This window comes from Puma concolor, chromosome B1 (genome assembly GCF_028749965.1).
Source record: "Puma concolor isolate L17-30 chromosome B1, mPumCon1.1.hap2, whole genome shotgun sequence".
Classification (NCBI taxonomy): domain Eukaryota; kingdom Metazoa; phylum Chordata; class Mammalia; order Carnivora; family Felidae; genus Puma; species Puma concolor.
This window is the reverse complement of record NC_141670.1, coordinates 44,277,744-44,293,493: the sequence shown is the minus strand read 5'-3', so window position 1 is coordinate 44,293,493 and position 15,750 is coordinate 44,277,744. Positions and strand designations below refer to the sequence as shown.

General features: G+C 46.4%; 1 protein-coding gene across 3 annotated transcripts in view; it reads left to right on the top strand.

The window, feature by feature from the left end:
- Nucleotides 1-15,750, top strand: part of PLEKHA2 (pleckstrin homology domain containing A2) — a 74,089-nt gene that overhangs the window by 36,525 nt on the left and 21,814 nt on the right. For all 3 annotated transcript variants that reach the window (XM_086703662.1, XM_086703660.1, XM_086703661.1), the window contains 3 exons: nt 5,654-5,710; nt 11,134-11,182; nt 12,612-12,709. In XM_086703662.1, coding sequence (XP_086559788.1) covers nt 5,654-5,710; nt 11,134-11,182; nt 12,612-12,709 — 204 coding nt within the window. The remainder of the gene's footprint in view (nt 1-5,653; nt 5,711-11,133; nt 11,183-12,611; nt 12,710-15,750) is intronic.

Here is a 15,750-nt window from a genome sequence, read left to right as displayed (position 1 = left end):
AGCATTATACCAACACAGCAATTTATGATACAGAGTTGACTTTTCTGGAAGGCAAAGATTAAATGCGTATTTTGAACTGTAGAATGAGGAGAATAGCCATGGACATTTCACTCTTCCTCAAGTTAGTTATCAGGAAGTGGAGCTGCAGAGTGGAGGGGAGGAGATGTATTTGACACCAGAGCAACAGGTCAAGCCACTGTCTGGATCACCTAATCCCTGGGAATAGCTTGGTTACTTTCCTTTTGGTTATTCTTATTCTAGGGTGAGGGCTGTGGAATGTGGGGCAGAGGGAATTATGCTTTCCCCTCTGTTCCCATCACATGGCTCTTCCTAGGCAAGTCTTTCTTTTCTGAGAGTCTGTGTCTGGCCTTGGCTTCTGGTGGTTTGAGTTGTGGTTTCAGCCCATGGGCAGCCATGTTGGCTCAGGGCTTAGTTGTGGGATTTCCACATACATTCCCTTCCTCCTTCTCCCACTAGTTAACTAGCAAGCTGTTTTTGACCACCTAATGTGTTCTGCTAGGCACCACTGAGGGATATGAGAGAAGGTAAGATGGCTAGCCTCTCTCTTTCCCCCTTTCTACTCTGAATCCCCAGTCTTTTGGAGTTTGGCAGCCAAGAGCCAGTTTGACCAGTTCCTGCCCTGCCCAGCTTGGGTAACTATATAGGGCCTCTTCTGGTGTAACCCTGCTGGTCCTGCTCTTGTATTTACCTTTCATTGATAATCAACTCTCAGATAATGAGCAGGTCCTTGTACATTTGAAGGATTGTCTCACAGGAGGTGGCAAGGTACAAAGGAAGAGCATGAGATTGGAGAATCAGAAAGGGTTGGGTTTGCGTACTGGCCTGACTACTCAGTGCATGTGTGACCTTGAACAAGTTGCTTCACCTGCTCAGTCCTTAGTATCTTCATCTGTAAAATGGGATTGCTAGGATGAAGCAATGTGTAGGAGTACCTAGCGACAGGCCTGGTGCATAATAGACTCTACATATGCATCAGCTTCCTTTTTTCTTCCTCCAGTTGTGCTTTGCCAGAGTATCAGATTGATGTTGGGAGTTACAAGCTCTGCCTTTATCTGCTTGTTGAGGAAGTCATTTCCCCACCTTGAGCCTTAGAGGACTCATATGGTGAATGATGAGGGATCACCAGAACCTTAGTGTTGTTGTGCTGTGAGTTTATGACTCTATAGTTGGTCATTTCTGTGTTCCTTGTTACTCTCATTAGAAGATGGGAAAGGCAGCTGGAGACACACGGGTAAAATTTTCTATTTCAACAAAAAATAATGTTGCTTCTGGAAAACAGGCTTACTATAGGAGGTGTGTCACATCTCTGTGTGGGCATGTCTGCTCCTTCCTTGGTAATGGAAAAGAATAAACTCTACGCTTTTCACTCATGGGAAGTGGGAGCTTCTTTGAGGTCCTTGGTGGCAGAACACTTGAGCAAAAAGCAAGGTGTTGGCAGTATCGTCATAAAAACTTGTCAGTCATTCGGGGCGCCTGCATGGCTCAGTTGGTTAAGCAGCCAACCCTTGATTTCAGCTCAGGTCATGATCTCGTGGTTCATGGGTTTGAGCCCCATGTCGGGCTCTGTGCTGATGGCAAAGAACCTGCTTGGGATTCTCTCTCTCTGTCTCTCTCTCTGCCCCACCCCTGCTGTCTCTCTCTCTCTCAATAAATAAATAAACTTAAAACAAAAACTGTCCACCATTTAATGGGAACCTGTCCTGTGCCCTACATTGTTCCAGAAAATTTAGAATGCTCCTGACTTAACAGACATCCTCACACACAATTGCTGACAGCCTCGTGTGGCACTGGAATCCCCTTTCTGTCTCCCTGCCCACTGCCCCGCCCTTCCCTTCCTCCCTGTTTACTGCTGGTGCAGCAGCCAGGGTCACCCTGTGCACTGCCACTGGGCGTGACTTTCTCTCACCAGCTGCTACATTGCCAGTGCACAGTCAGCAGGACCAGCCAGTGTGTGCAGCATTGGTCCTCAAAACGGGCAGCACCGTGGAATCAGTGGGGAGCTTGAGAAACATACAGGTGCCTGGACTCTACCCCAGATCAGCTAAAACTAAGGATGAGGCATGGGTATTAGTTTGTTTAAAAACATCCCCAGGTTGGGGCACCTGGGTGGATCAGTCTGTTTGAGCGTTCAACTCTTGACTTTGGCTCAGGTCATGATCTCACGGTTCATGGGATCGAGTCTCACGTTGGACACTGTGTTGACAGCATGGAGCCTGCTTGGGATTCTCTCTCCCTGTCTCCTCTGCCTCTCTCTCTCTCTCTCTCTCTCAAAATCAATATAAAAAAACCCCACAAATATATATATATATATATCCCCAGGTGATTCGCATAGTAGTGTTCCCATCAGCCTGTCTCCATTCCGCATCTGCCTAGATGCTCTCATCTTGATGCTTCTCGTCCTTCTCCTCAAGCCCTTGACCCTCTTGTAGCTGGGACTCAATCCTTTTATGCCCCCTGCCCCTTATTGTTGTCCCTCTGGAACCCTACCCAAGGTCATGGGAAATGCAAACTCAGTGACAGCCAAGTTCAAAACATGAACAAGTCATTCCAAAGAAACGTCATTCGCCAGTGGTGGATGGGAGGCCTCTGGCACTCTGAGTGTAGCAGGCTTTTATGGACTGGTTTGGGAACTTGCCCACCATGTAAATGGTGTTTGTTTGTTTGTTTGTTTGTTTGTTTGTTTGTTTTAAGTTGAGGAGTCTGCTCTGTAGAGGAATACGATTCCACTCATGTCCTCAATGTGCTTAAAATCTAGTAAGAAGAGACAAACTCACAGAAAAATATAATCCAATACAGAACCCAAGGGCTAGATTTTGTCATGTAGACCAGTTGTTCTCAAACGTGGGCCTGTGGAGGGATCACTTGGGAACATTTAAAAAATGTGCATGTTCTGACCACATTCCACTTGACTCTGATTCAGTGTTTTTTGGGTGAGGCCTGAGCCCAGGCCTTTTCAGGCGAGCTCCCTAGGAGATTCTGATGTGCACCAAAGTTGGAGAAGGATTGGTGTACGTGAATTAAGAGAGGGACAGACTGCAGTCAGGGTCCTCTTGTCCTCTCCCTGGAAGAGACAGTTTGTGGCCTGGAGAGGCAGCTTGCATAGGCTCTGACACCCTGCCCCTCCCCAGGTGCTGTTTCCTGGCATCCCTGGCCTGACAGCTGGCTGCCTGAGGTCCTCAGCTCAGGCATGTTGGCACATTCTTCCTTGACCAGGAAGTGTCTGCCTGGGGCTGCCACCCTGGCAGTGAGCTGTCACCATTAATCTCCTAGGTCCAGTAATTGGAGTGGACACAGAGCCATCCCTCTGGATCAAGGCTCAGTGATCTTGGGGCTGTTTACTCCTGTCATTCATTTTCCCCTGGGTAGGGAGGAAGATGGGGGGAAACTGCATTTACAGACACTCATCATATTTTCCTGGCTTCTCATGGTGGAGGTGCATGTGAGCCTAGGAGCAGACTGAGGGGTAGGCTGTGGGTGAAGGTGGTGAAGACACCCCTGCCCTCAGGTAGCTGGGCCTGGAGAACTGCTGCTGTGTATTTCTGCAGCGGGAGAGCTGAAGGAGGGAGGGGGCGGAGGGGGGAGCAATGGAGAGGGTGGGGGGGGGATGAAGTAGTTGAAATCTGATCGGCTCATATCTGTCATTACGTGTGGGTTAGTGCCCGAATGGTTCCCCAGATCTCACTTCATCTCTCATAATTCCAGATACCTCTGGAGGCCTTCGGGCTGTGGTTTGGGGTGAGGAGAGGGAGTTGTGCAAGAACAGCTCTGAGACTTGGCTTGTGTATCTTGTAATTAGCCTTGTGGGTCGGGGAGAGGAGCTGCCGTGTGCTGGGCTCTCCCTCTGCATTTTCATGCTGTTCTCACAATAAGCCTATGAAACAGGGTTTGTCGTCCCCATTTTATAGGTACAGAAACTTGCCTGCAGTCATAGGGCGATAATGTCACAGCCAGAATTCCAGCCACTCAAGCTTTTAAAATTTTATCGTGCTGCTTGCTTCTAGGGCATTGGGTTGAAGTCAGGAGATCTGAGCATTTATGTGAAGTGGAACAAATCCCCTCACTCACAAATCCCCTCACTTTCCTCCAATGCCACATGGGGGCTGGGAGTGGGCCAGGTGCTCTGTGTCCAGCAGAGGCCCGTGGCTCCATGTGTCCATCCAGAGTGACTCACGGTCTCCTTGGGGCAGTGTCAGTCCCTCACCGGCCTTTTGGAGTCCTATGGCTCCTTTTTGGACTCTGATTTAGGGGCACAGGACCTATCTCTCTTTATCCAATAGAGGTTTCCTTAAAAGTAAACAAAATGCTGTCACTGTGTATTTGAAAAAAATGTGTAAATCAGATCATCCATATTTGAAATGCTAATCTGGAGACTCACAAGGCAGCATTTTAGATTTATAGCCTCATTTGTAAAAGGGAGAGGGGGGATATCCTTTCTGAATTTCTTACTCTAAAATTTAAGGGCTCTGAGAATCCTTTCACTGTGGTATTATCCTCATCCCTTTTTTCCTGAATAGAAAATTTCATATCTTGCATTTGCTTCAAGTGATGTGTGTTAATTTAGTTAATTGGGCCTAGAAGGACTCTTCCCTGCCATGTAAGATACTTCTTAAGGGCAGTCTTCTGGAATGACCGGTCATTTCACTGCTAACCCTTTAGGAAATTCACTAAATTCTCATTATCCAAGATTCATCTCTGTTTATTGCTTTGAGATAACCCCAGGTAATGGGGACTTCAGGGTTATTCTTTGAGGCTTATGCAACAGTTTAAGAGGTCACCAGGAGCTGTGGACAGGGTCTCAGGTCCATGGGGGAGTGAATTTTCCACGTTATAAATTAGAAACTCCATAGCTGTGATTTCTAATCTCGGTCATTTCTTTGATATGCTACCATCCCTGTGTCATCATTATTTCATTTCTAACAGTGGAGAAATTAGAAAGCCAAAGAGATTGTGCCAAGATAGAATATTGCCCAACAAGGTGCTTGTGAGTTTCTTGCTGTTTTAACAGAACATTTACTTAGTGTTTTATGGTCTACAGACATCATTCCAGTGGGTACTCGTAATGCTCCTGTAAAATAAACCGAACAGCTGTATTTTCTAATTTCTGTATTGTGTGAATCTGCACCGTGTTTATTACAAAAAGAACTTAGAGTTAGGCATGTAACAGGACCAAGCCACCACGGAGATCAGAGCAGTCAGGAAAGAAAAAATATAATGGCTAACACTTGTTGAGAGTCATTTATGTACCAGGGACAACTCCAAGTGCCCTTAAATGTAGTAGGTCATCCGCATGGCTGCCTTATGAGGTAGGTACTATTATCATCTCTATTTTTACAGAAAAGAAAGTGGAGGCTTAGTGGTTCAGGAACATATTCACTGTCAAATGGTGGAGCTCACACTTTTCACCACTGTCCTAGAACACAGCCCTCTGTGGTAAGGCCAAGGATAAGATTAGTGTATACATATACATGGCAAGAATTATCACTGTTTTAGAGAGGAAAGTGAGCTCAAGGGTAAGTGGCTTGCTCAGGGTTGCAAAGCCAGGACTAGAGTCTTGGTCTTCTGTCTCTTAGCGCTGTTTCCACTGCCTCACGTAGCATCATCCTTCTCAAAATGAAAAACATCTGTCTTTCAGAACCTGGCAATTGGGGCAGGAGCTGTTGGATCTTTGCAGCTGACCTACATCTCGAAGGTAATGTTCTCCTGGAGCTCTGGGAATTCATGTTCTCTAAATAGGTTTAGTATCTAAACAAGAAATGTCCAGTTCTTCTGGCGTTAACATTTGGGGGTATTCCGTGGGCAGTGAAGTGCTCCCCTGTCCTCACGTTTGCCTTTGGAACTTTGCTGCTGACCAGGGCTGGGTGGAGTGTGGCTCGCAGGTTCTTGGAGCTGAGCCTGAAGCCTCTTCCTTCTGGGACACATCAGTGATGCTCTCAGCTCCTGCCAACGAGGTATTGGTAGTGGGGATAGGAGTGGGGCATGACCTTTTTTCGAAATTGGGGCAAAAAGGAGCACAAAAACAACTACGAAACCTCCTAGTGACTCTAAAAGATTCTCCCCAGGGGTCTTGTTCTAAAGGAGCAGCTCAGAAAGAGTTGGGGCTATGCTGGATTATCAATCACCTGGACAGGATTCCTGGAGGGAAGGCTGAGAGAGCCCCGGGAAGACACTCAGTTGTTCCAGGGAACCATTCAGCAGTCAGATGACTGCTGGAGGGTCTGGCAGGTGGGCTGACGGGCCATCCCCCATCCGGTTAGTGCGGATGGTAGGAGATCAGCCCCCCTTCAGAGCAGAGACGAGGCAGAGAGGGGGCGGCGGGGGGGGGGGGGGGGTGGGCGTGCAGAGGGCTGGTTGATGATGCCCACACATAGCTGCTGAATTTAGCTTCTTTTAGCGGCCCCTCCCTGGAGCAGGCACCAGTGCTGACCTGTGATGCAGCAGAGATAAAAAAGGCCGGGGGATTTAGTGCCTCACCAGAAAGAGGAACTCTTTGTCCAATGAGAAGAGCCAGGTGGCGCCCAGCCAGCACAAAGGTTCCGGAAGTCCTGCTTTCCCCACGCACCCCTCACTTCAGGCCTCTTGGGGAATCTCTGCTTCCTTGTCCACATTCTCCCACCCTCAGGGGTTGATACACGGTAGGGGGACCCAGATCTGAGTGACCACTGGCTCCTTTTCATAATGAGCTTTGGGAGCCCTTGTGTTCAGCCTGCCATCCCAGCTGGCTGGGGTGGGGGGGGGTGCTTGGAGGTGGAGGCGGTTGCAGGGGCTGCAGGCAGCGTCTGGCAGACACAGCTGGGCACAAAGGCAGAAGATGCAGGGCAGGGTTTGAGCGGATTAGAGAGAGGAGATAATGACCTGGGTGGGGGGCGGGGGGGCGGGAAGGGAGCAGGGCTTTAAGCAAAGCTTTGCTAGCACAGCTGTGGGCAATTTGTGCTTGCCTTGTGGTGAGAGATGTGGCCGCCTCCGAGGCTAGGCCGGCCAGAGGTTTGGGCCTTCCCCTTGCCTGTCGGGTCTTGTTGTGAGCTCATTAGGTCTTTCTCCAGGAGGCTTGGAGGAACAGAATCAGAGGGGGAGCAGAGAACCTCATTATTAGTGAAATTCCAAACCCTCTCCTGTTTGAGAGGGTTTTGGAGATTTTTTTTTTTTTTTTTTTTTTTTTTTTTGATTAGGGAAAAGTGAATACAATCTCCTGCTGAATCATGATTTATAAATGCAGCTCAGATGAGGGCTTTTAGAGTTCTCAGTTTTGGAGGCTGCCTCATTTAGAAAGGATGGGCATGCCTTTTAGCCCTTCTTGGGAGATGCAGGCCTGGGTGGGTGTTATGCAGAAACCCACAGCTGCCACAGGGTCAGGTTACATGGAGCTGAGAGGAGCCTTTAACTCCTGCCTGACCCAGTGCCAGAAAGCAGGGGTTTTCCCAGAAAAACATTGAGCTGTGGTGCTGGCATCAAATTTAGCCTTCCAGGTTATTTCTTGTTAACCCCTAGGTAGCACCCCTGCCCCCCAACCCCTAGAGTAAAGCATTTAACCACAGTGTTGACCTGGCTTGTGGTGTGTGTGTGGTCTCTGTGCGGGGGTGGGGGGGGGGGGGATGCTGCGTGCTCTTCCATAGTTCTTTCTTGAGGGCTAGTGTTGGGAAGAGGAGTTCCTTCAGAAAGGCCAACAGAGATGAATGTTCTTGACCTGATGTCCAGGGCACCAATGGCAGTAGAACCAGGTTTTGGGCAAACTAGAAAATGTCTGAAGGTGGCCTTGGTGCCATCACCTTCCCACTTTGCTGGATGGCTCTTCTCTTGTATATAGCCAGCACCAGCATCCCACTCCCAGCTTGTGTCCCGCTTTGTCAGGGCCTTGCCCTCAGCTAGCTATAAGGAAGACCTTCCTAGAACACTGGTTCTTCTTCTTGTTGGGGGGTGGGAGTCGTGGTCACGGATCCTTCTAAGAGTTGCATGAAGAGTGTGGACTCCTTTTCCAGGTAAAGTATGTCTGTGTGTACACCCCGGTTTTGCCTGTGATTTCAGGGCTCATTGACCCCCTGAAGCTGGTCCGGAGGCCCCTACCTAGAACCCCTCCAACCATTCTGTGTAGTTGACTGCTTCTTCCTCTGCTCTTGATGTCAACTCAAGGGGCAGGGTCACTCTGGACACGGGGCAGAGCTACCCCAGGGCTTCAAGACCGTGTTCTGCTGTTGCTGCTTCTGCCAGAGGGGCCCCAGCTCTACTTCCGGCCAGGGGCAGACAGGATGGGGCCGGCTAAACAGTGCCCTGCCACCGATGAGTTTGCTGCTCCTGTGGTCTGTATTTGATCTGATAAGAGCGAGTTCCTGAGAGTCTGTTGCGATGTAGAGTGGCCTTATCTGCGTCACTCTGTGGGTGACCTGCGCCCATACCCCGCCTCACATCCTGACCTCCTTTCATTGCTTGCATAATTCAGGACCCACCAGTCAATCACCGCCATGCAGCTACTTAACTGTGGCCACCTCAGGGCAGGCAGATGGTAGCACTTGGCCACACCCACTATAGTTAAGCTGTCCACCATACTTTTTCAGGATCCTCTGTTCCTTCATTACATCCGAAAGAGGCTGCACAGGCTGGTCTGAGCACCAACATGAGGTGGGGTGGAGAGCAGAGGGCTTATACTTCTAGTCCCATGGGGGCAGGGATTCTGCTGCCACAGTCCCCAGGATGTCGGGGAGGCCAGAGCTAACTTTCCATAGTAAATGAAGCCTGTACCTTGGCCCTTCTCCCCGAAGGACACAGCACAGCTAGAGACATGATTTCTTTTCCTCTTCTGCCATTCTGTGATTGTAAGAAGGGGACTTGTAATTGCAGTCTGGCTTTGCTAATTGGGAAGCTGATCAGAAATTTTGAGGGTGTGACCCTCGCTAAATAGCCTATCAGGGCAGAACTAGAACTGATTCAGCAAAGAACTAGCAGCCTTGCCAGATATTCCTTCCGTGGTTAGGCACGGGACAAATTATAGACATGCATGCATGTAATCACGCACGTCCCCTGACTGAAAACTGGATAAACATATAAAAACAAATGAAAAACCAGATGATCTCTTGGTTTCAGTTGCTGTAATAAGCATATTGGTAGTAGTCTCTCAGTATAGGCTGCTGCTAAGTTGTGGTCGGAGTCGACTGTCACCCAACCTGGTGAAAAGTCTCTGCCAGTGGTGCTTTCTCTGGTCAGTGATAAAAGTCAGTTTCTGGGAGAAAGAGGTGCATCTCCAAATAAGCCCCAGAAGGTCTCAAAGTGCCCAGCTTTACAAAGCCATCCGAAAGCTTCAAGTACAAAGAAGCCGTGAGATGGGTGGGTTCTGAGGGCCAGGCAGTTAGTTCTGTGATGGTCAGAGCTACACAGGAGTGGAGGGTAGGGCATGGACCTTGGGCGTAAGGACCTGCAGGGGGAACATGGATGCTGAGGGATAGAGCAAGAAAATGAGACACTGACAGATCAGAACATCAGACACAAGCAGGATAAAGGTACATACTGTGGTTCAGATGGAATTCAGGATCTCAAACCCAGGAACACCAGGCAGCACAGGGGCAAAGAACTATGATGTCGTGGAGCTCTGCAGAGTGGTTTCTGGGAATGGCGAAGACATGCCTGAATTTGGGTGGTCTGTGACTGAACTTAGGATATGTGTGTTCATCTTTCCCTAAATCTTTGTGTTTCAGGACTGTTTAAAGACTTTTCATTAGGCCTAAGGCCTCCACCTCACATGATGGTGAACGTATCAGAATATAACCATCTCCTTCATTAAATATAATTGGCTGTAAAATATTCGAAAGGATTTCAGTCACCTGATATTTGGAATGATTCGGCTGAGTAACTCTAATTTGTGATTGGCTGTAATTTTTTAGCAGTCATCTTGCCCATCCAGGAGGGTTCTTGCGAACTAAGAAAATCAAAGCTACTAATTATTTTCGAATGTAATGAAATTTCTTTGACTGTTTAAATGAAACATGAACGAAGTTGACTTAATGTGACATCTTGCAAACACTTGTCAAAGAGGTTTATATAATGTCGAGGAGGTTTATATAATGTTACATAGACATTTAATGATTGATGTATTAATGTTGAGTATGCTATATTCATTTTGTTTGTTGGAGGGCAAGGTATTTTTTTTTCAGGTCTCATACAAGTAGGAGAAGGCCCTTGCTTGGAAAGGGGACTGAGAGAATGTGTCCACAGGGGCATGATGACAATGTGGAAATAGTTCCTAACCTAGGGTTTGAGGGCGGGGGGAAGGTGCCTCCTTAGAAATCCCAGGTACAGTTCCTATTCAACCTACACCAAGAGTAGTCACCTAATGTTTGTGGGCATATGATGGAATATGATTTGTTTTCCTTTATTGGTTCAGTAGGTTTGAACCAGAGTGACATGGGTTTACCTCTGCATGTAGTCAGGAGTGTACATGAAAGGGGTAGGATTGATAAAACAATATGAAAGCACAGGAGCTATAAACATATTTCTACTTTCTTCTGTTGTCTTCTTTTAAATACGTAAGTATGTTCTGATTCCATGGGCCCCTCTTATTTTTTGTGGTTCAACAGTTAGGGTAGATATAAAGGACACTGATCAGCATGTCCAAATGCACGCTGCCTGACCTTTCTGTGTGCTTTAATTGGAATCTATGTGTGTGTAGCAATACCATCTTTAATTTGGAGAACTGTTTAGGGAGGGGGTCGGTGGTTGCGAGAGGAGTGGAATCTTGTAGTGTGAATGGGACAAGTACAGGTTGTGTGGTCCAAAGAGAATTTTGTCAGGACTCAGTGGTTTCTAAAAGCATTTTTACAAAGATAAAGATTAATGTAGACATCAAGATAGTGCTTATTTCTGAGGGGTGGGGGTGGGATTCTATCAGGGAGAGGCATACAAAAGGCTTCCAAGAAAGAGGATTGATAGTGGCCTATTTCTTAATCTGGATCGTTGAGTATAGGGTTTCCATTTAATTATTATTCTTCAGAATGTTTATGTATGTTTTATATGCTCTTCTTTTTTGTGTGAGAAGTTTCACAATAAAAAAATTTGAAAAGAAAACACTGTTTTCTTTTACAACAATGTTAGAAATACATTCTTGTTTCTTTTGTTTTTTATTTGATTTAGGTGAGCGTAGCTACACCAAAGCAGAAACCAAAAACTCCATTTTGCTTCGGTAAGTACTGAACTGGAGGATGGGTTCTCCGAACACTCCTACAGCAACTTCCTTTTTGTGTGGAGACGGTCCTGTGATCACATGTGACTTATGTCCTGTGTATATGAGTGACTTCGGTCACAGCGATGTTGCTAGGTGTCAATGATACTGCTTTCTTTGGTCTCCTTGTGAACACCGTTAATAGCATAAGACAGAGGTGCAGGGAGCAGCGACGTTTCCGTTTTCCTGACTCCACAGGGCAGGGTACAGGTATCTACTGGTAGTTTCTGGGAACCCTCATCTCCAACTCTGTAGTGGTGTGCTCAGGAAAGGTGGAGACTTGGGGGGGAGCTGGAGGAACAATGGAAAAGAGTATCCTGTCAAGTGTCTCAGTGTTGCCAGATGAGTGAAGAGTTGGGAGTGAGCCAGGAAGCAGAGAGGGCATTGCTCGGTGGCTGCCTCTAGTCATTAATTAAATCATCAGTATTTATTTGGCTCCTACTGTGTTCTCAGTACTGTACAAAGTTTTACAAGCAGATACTAACAAGTAGCTTCTGTTTTTGTCTAGGGTGGTTTTGCAAGCTCCATGAAGCAGGGATATCCCTTTGCTCTGTCACTGCTGTCTCCTCACCACATACAGTGGTTCCTGGCATATAATGGCTGTTCAATAATATTTGTTGAGGGACTGAATGAACTAATGGATTCAATGTGTACCGCATGATGCTTACTTCTTATAGTTCTGGCTTATTTATGCTAGAAGAATAAAATAGTGACTTGAGCTGTCATCTCTCCCAACTGCAGGCTGGTTCAGGCTTCTTTGGTGCTCTCATTGTCCCATTTCTTTCAAATATCGTTGCTAAGCTCAGAAATTACTGTCTCAGATTTTGTGGTCAGCAGATCTAAAAGAGATAAATAATGAACCCAAAAGTAAATTATTGACCTCATGGAGTGCTCAGAGGAAAGAACAGGTGGAAAATAAGGTCAGGGTCACAGATTTGATCTCAGGCAAGCTTTGTTCCATTTTCCGACCACAGACAAGGCTCCTAACCCAGGCCAGTTGTGCCAGTAAAAACAAGGAGCACTGGGTCCAAAATTATATATGTATCATCATGACTGTAAATCTGTGAGTACCTCTAAAAAGCAGTTCAAGCGTGTATCTTGGTGGTGGTGGACTAGAAGCCTGATCGCTGTACAACAGTATATTATTAAGGGGGTTATTAGAACATTAATGACAGGTGATGGACTAATTCACACTTTTAAAGAGAGAGCACTTACAGCCTGCTGCTTCCCTGATATTCATGCAGCTGACTTTGTATCATGACAAATGTCTTCATCTGCTTCGTAGAATCCTCCACCTTGCTACTTCGGCACCTTAGTTTTGTGGAGTCTTTTTGTCTTGCATGTGTTCTCACCTGGGTCTTTCCTCTTTTCTTCCCCATGACTATTGCAGTCATCAATGCCCTCTCTCAGAGGTATTTCCTTCAAGCTAATGACCAGAAAGATCTGAAGGACTGGGTTGAAGCCTTGAACCAAGCCAGCAAAATCACCGTATGTATGATTCCTTCTCCTTTCTGGAGGGAGTCCGTGCCCCTTCTCAGCACGTGGCCCATTTTGGGTGGGGAAAAGCTCAGATGATGGCAGGGGCTTTCCCAGGAGCCGGTTCAGACCCAGTTCCCCCTACCTCTTCTTACACCTTGGCTGACTAACCACAAGTTGAACTGAGAGTTTGAGTTTGAATCAAGTTCAAGGGGAAGTTTATGGAGCGTCCCCTTTGCGCTTCCTGGGAGGGCTCCTGCTCTGTTGTGTTTTGGGTAATTCTGGTGTGCTGATTCAGAGTGTGGTGGGATTGGAAGATGGATTGCTGACTATGAGAAGCAGAGTAAAAGGAAAGCATATGAAGAGGGAAGTCAGAACTTTTTACTGGCACGGAGGGGGGAGATACTCTTCTTCCTTTAAGAGGTGACCTGGGGGTCAGTCCGGGCTATCCACCAACCTGTCCTGAAGAAGCCTTCCATTTGAAAAGCATCACTGAGCTAGTTCACTGACTGCTCTGTGAGTAGTCTCATTCTCTTTGACTGGTGAACTCCTTTCTTCTTCCTTAGAAATACAGAAAAAGAAAGAAGGGTAGGAAGGAGGAGAGGGAAAACTTATGTTTTGGGGGCCAAAAAACCACTAGACATTTCATCAATAATAGGCAGGCTTGTGGCATGTAAACTGTGGTTTGTATGCTGAGAAGATTGATATTCTTGTTTTAGTTATTTTTGTTTTAAGTTATTATTTTAATTCCAGTTAGTTAACATACAGTGTTATGTTAGTTTCAGTTGTACAATATAGTGATTCAGCGCTTTCATACGTCACCCGGTGCTCATCACAAGTGCACTCCTTAATTCCCATCACCTATTTCACCCAGCCCCCCATCCTCCTCCCCTCTGGTAACCATCAGTTTGTTCTCTATAGTTTAGGGTCTGTTTCTTGATTTGTCTCTCTCTGTCTCTTTTATTTTTCTTTTGCTTGTTTGTTTTCTTAAATTCCATATGTGAGTGAAATCATATGACATTTGTCTTTCTCTGACTTATCTTGCTTAGCCTTATATTCTCTAGCTCTATCCATGTCCTTGCAAATGGCAAGACTTCATTCTTTTTTATGGCCAAGTAATATTCGTGTGTGTGTGTGTGTGTGTGTGTGTGTGTGTGTGTGTGTGTGTGTGTATGTATATATACCACTTTATCCATTCATCAGTTGATGGATCCTTGGGCTGTTTCCATGTCTTGGCATTGTGGATAATGCTGTTATAAACATAGGGGCGCATGTATCCCTGTGACTTAGTGTTCTTGTATTCTTTGGGTAAATACCCAGCAGTGCAATTGCTGGATCAGAAGGTAGTTCTATTTTTAACTTCCTGAGGAACCTCCATATTGTTTTCCACAGTGGCTGCACCAGTTTGCATTCCCACCAACAGTGTACAAGTGCTACTTTTTCTCCACATCCTCACCAACACCTCTTGTTTCTTGCGTTGTTGATTTTCGCCATTCTGACAGTGTGAGGTGATATCTCATTGCAGTTTTGATTTGCATTTCCCTGATGATAAGTGCTGATGAACATCCTTTTTATGTGTCTGTTGGCCATCTGGATGTCTTTGGAGAAATGTCTGTTCATGTCTTCTGTCCACTTTGTAATTGGAAGATTGATTTCTTTTTTTTTTCTTTTTTTTAAATTTTTTGAGAGCACACAGATGGGGATAGGGGTTGAGGGAGAGAGAGAATCTTAAGCAGCCTCCATCCTCATTGCGTAGCCTGATGAGGGGCTCAATCCCATGGCTCTAGGGCCATGACCTCAGCCGAAATCAAGAGTCAGATGCTCAACCAACTGAGCCACCCAGGTGCCCCTGGATGGTTCATTTTCTTATTATATGGTCAGACTAGTTTACATTCTAGTCACTTCTAATAGTAACCATTATGTACTGGGGCAGATTATTCTCCCAAATACCTCAGGGTTTCTGTGAGTAAATTAATAGGAGAAATCTGTACACCTATCCAGCACTTGCGATGGCAGTCTCAAGCAGAGTACAATTCAGTCATTGAGGTGGTCTGGCTTAGTAGCTTGTTATTTTTATAAACTTTGGTTCACCTGTGAAAAGAGAACGGAAGGGAGGGAGGGAGAGTGCAGCTATCTCACATTTGTGTACTAACCGACATGCTTGTGCACATGACTCTAGAGTGCGGATCTTAGTACAGGTTTCCTTCGTTCATGATGCGGTCTTCACCCTTCTGTGTTTGACACACTTTTGGAGCTTCTTTCAGTGTCTAATACTTTATTCTCTTTCAGCATTCCCTCATGGATTTCCTTCTCTGTTCCTGCCTCATAAACTGGGCTACAAAGCCTGATAGGAGGTGGGGCCTTTCTTTTGTGCCTTGAGCATAGAGTTGCTGTCAGTAGTGAGGTCCCCCCACCTTTTTTCTGGTCTTGTGGAACAGAAGTCATAAGCCACAGGAGTGGGAAGGAGCATGGCGGTGCCCAGAGGCTGGGAGTCCAGAGGCTTGCTGGAATGTCAGAGCCTTCTGCTAGGTCTCCATAGTCTCCAGGATCCCCCTTACTTTCCTTTACTCCATTCATATGTCTTTTCACTCCTCCTGCCAAAGGTCCCGTGGGATAGAAGGAAGAGGATGGATACTCTATTTCCTATTCAGTTCGTGCCCTGGAAGGGTTTACTTCTTTTTCTACTTCCATATCGTCCTGTATCTTGTGTCCTTCCTAAGGGAGGCTGGGATGAAGGAAGATGTGGGCTGGGCATCACATTGATGGCATGCCTACTTATTTTAGGGCACCTTATATACAAAGTGCAGCATCAGGCACTTTGGCAGATACAGAGATGAATGAGGGAACAGATAATGTATCGAGCCAAGCTCTCACACGTGCCATATTATTCACACCTCTCACATCACTCTTATAAATGGTTTTATTACCCTTTTTTAGATGAGAAAGATGGAAATCAGAGTCTTGCCCAAAATCTAGAGGTGGGTAAATGGTAGAGCTGAGATTAAACACCCAGAACCCTATGACTTCCAAGACCTAAAAGAGTTAATAGAAAT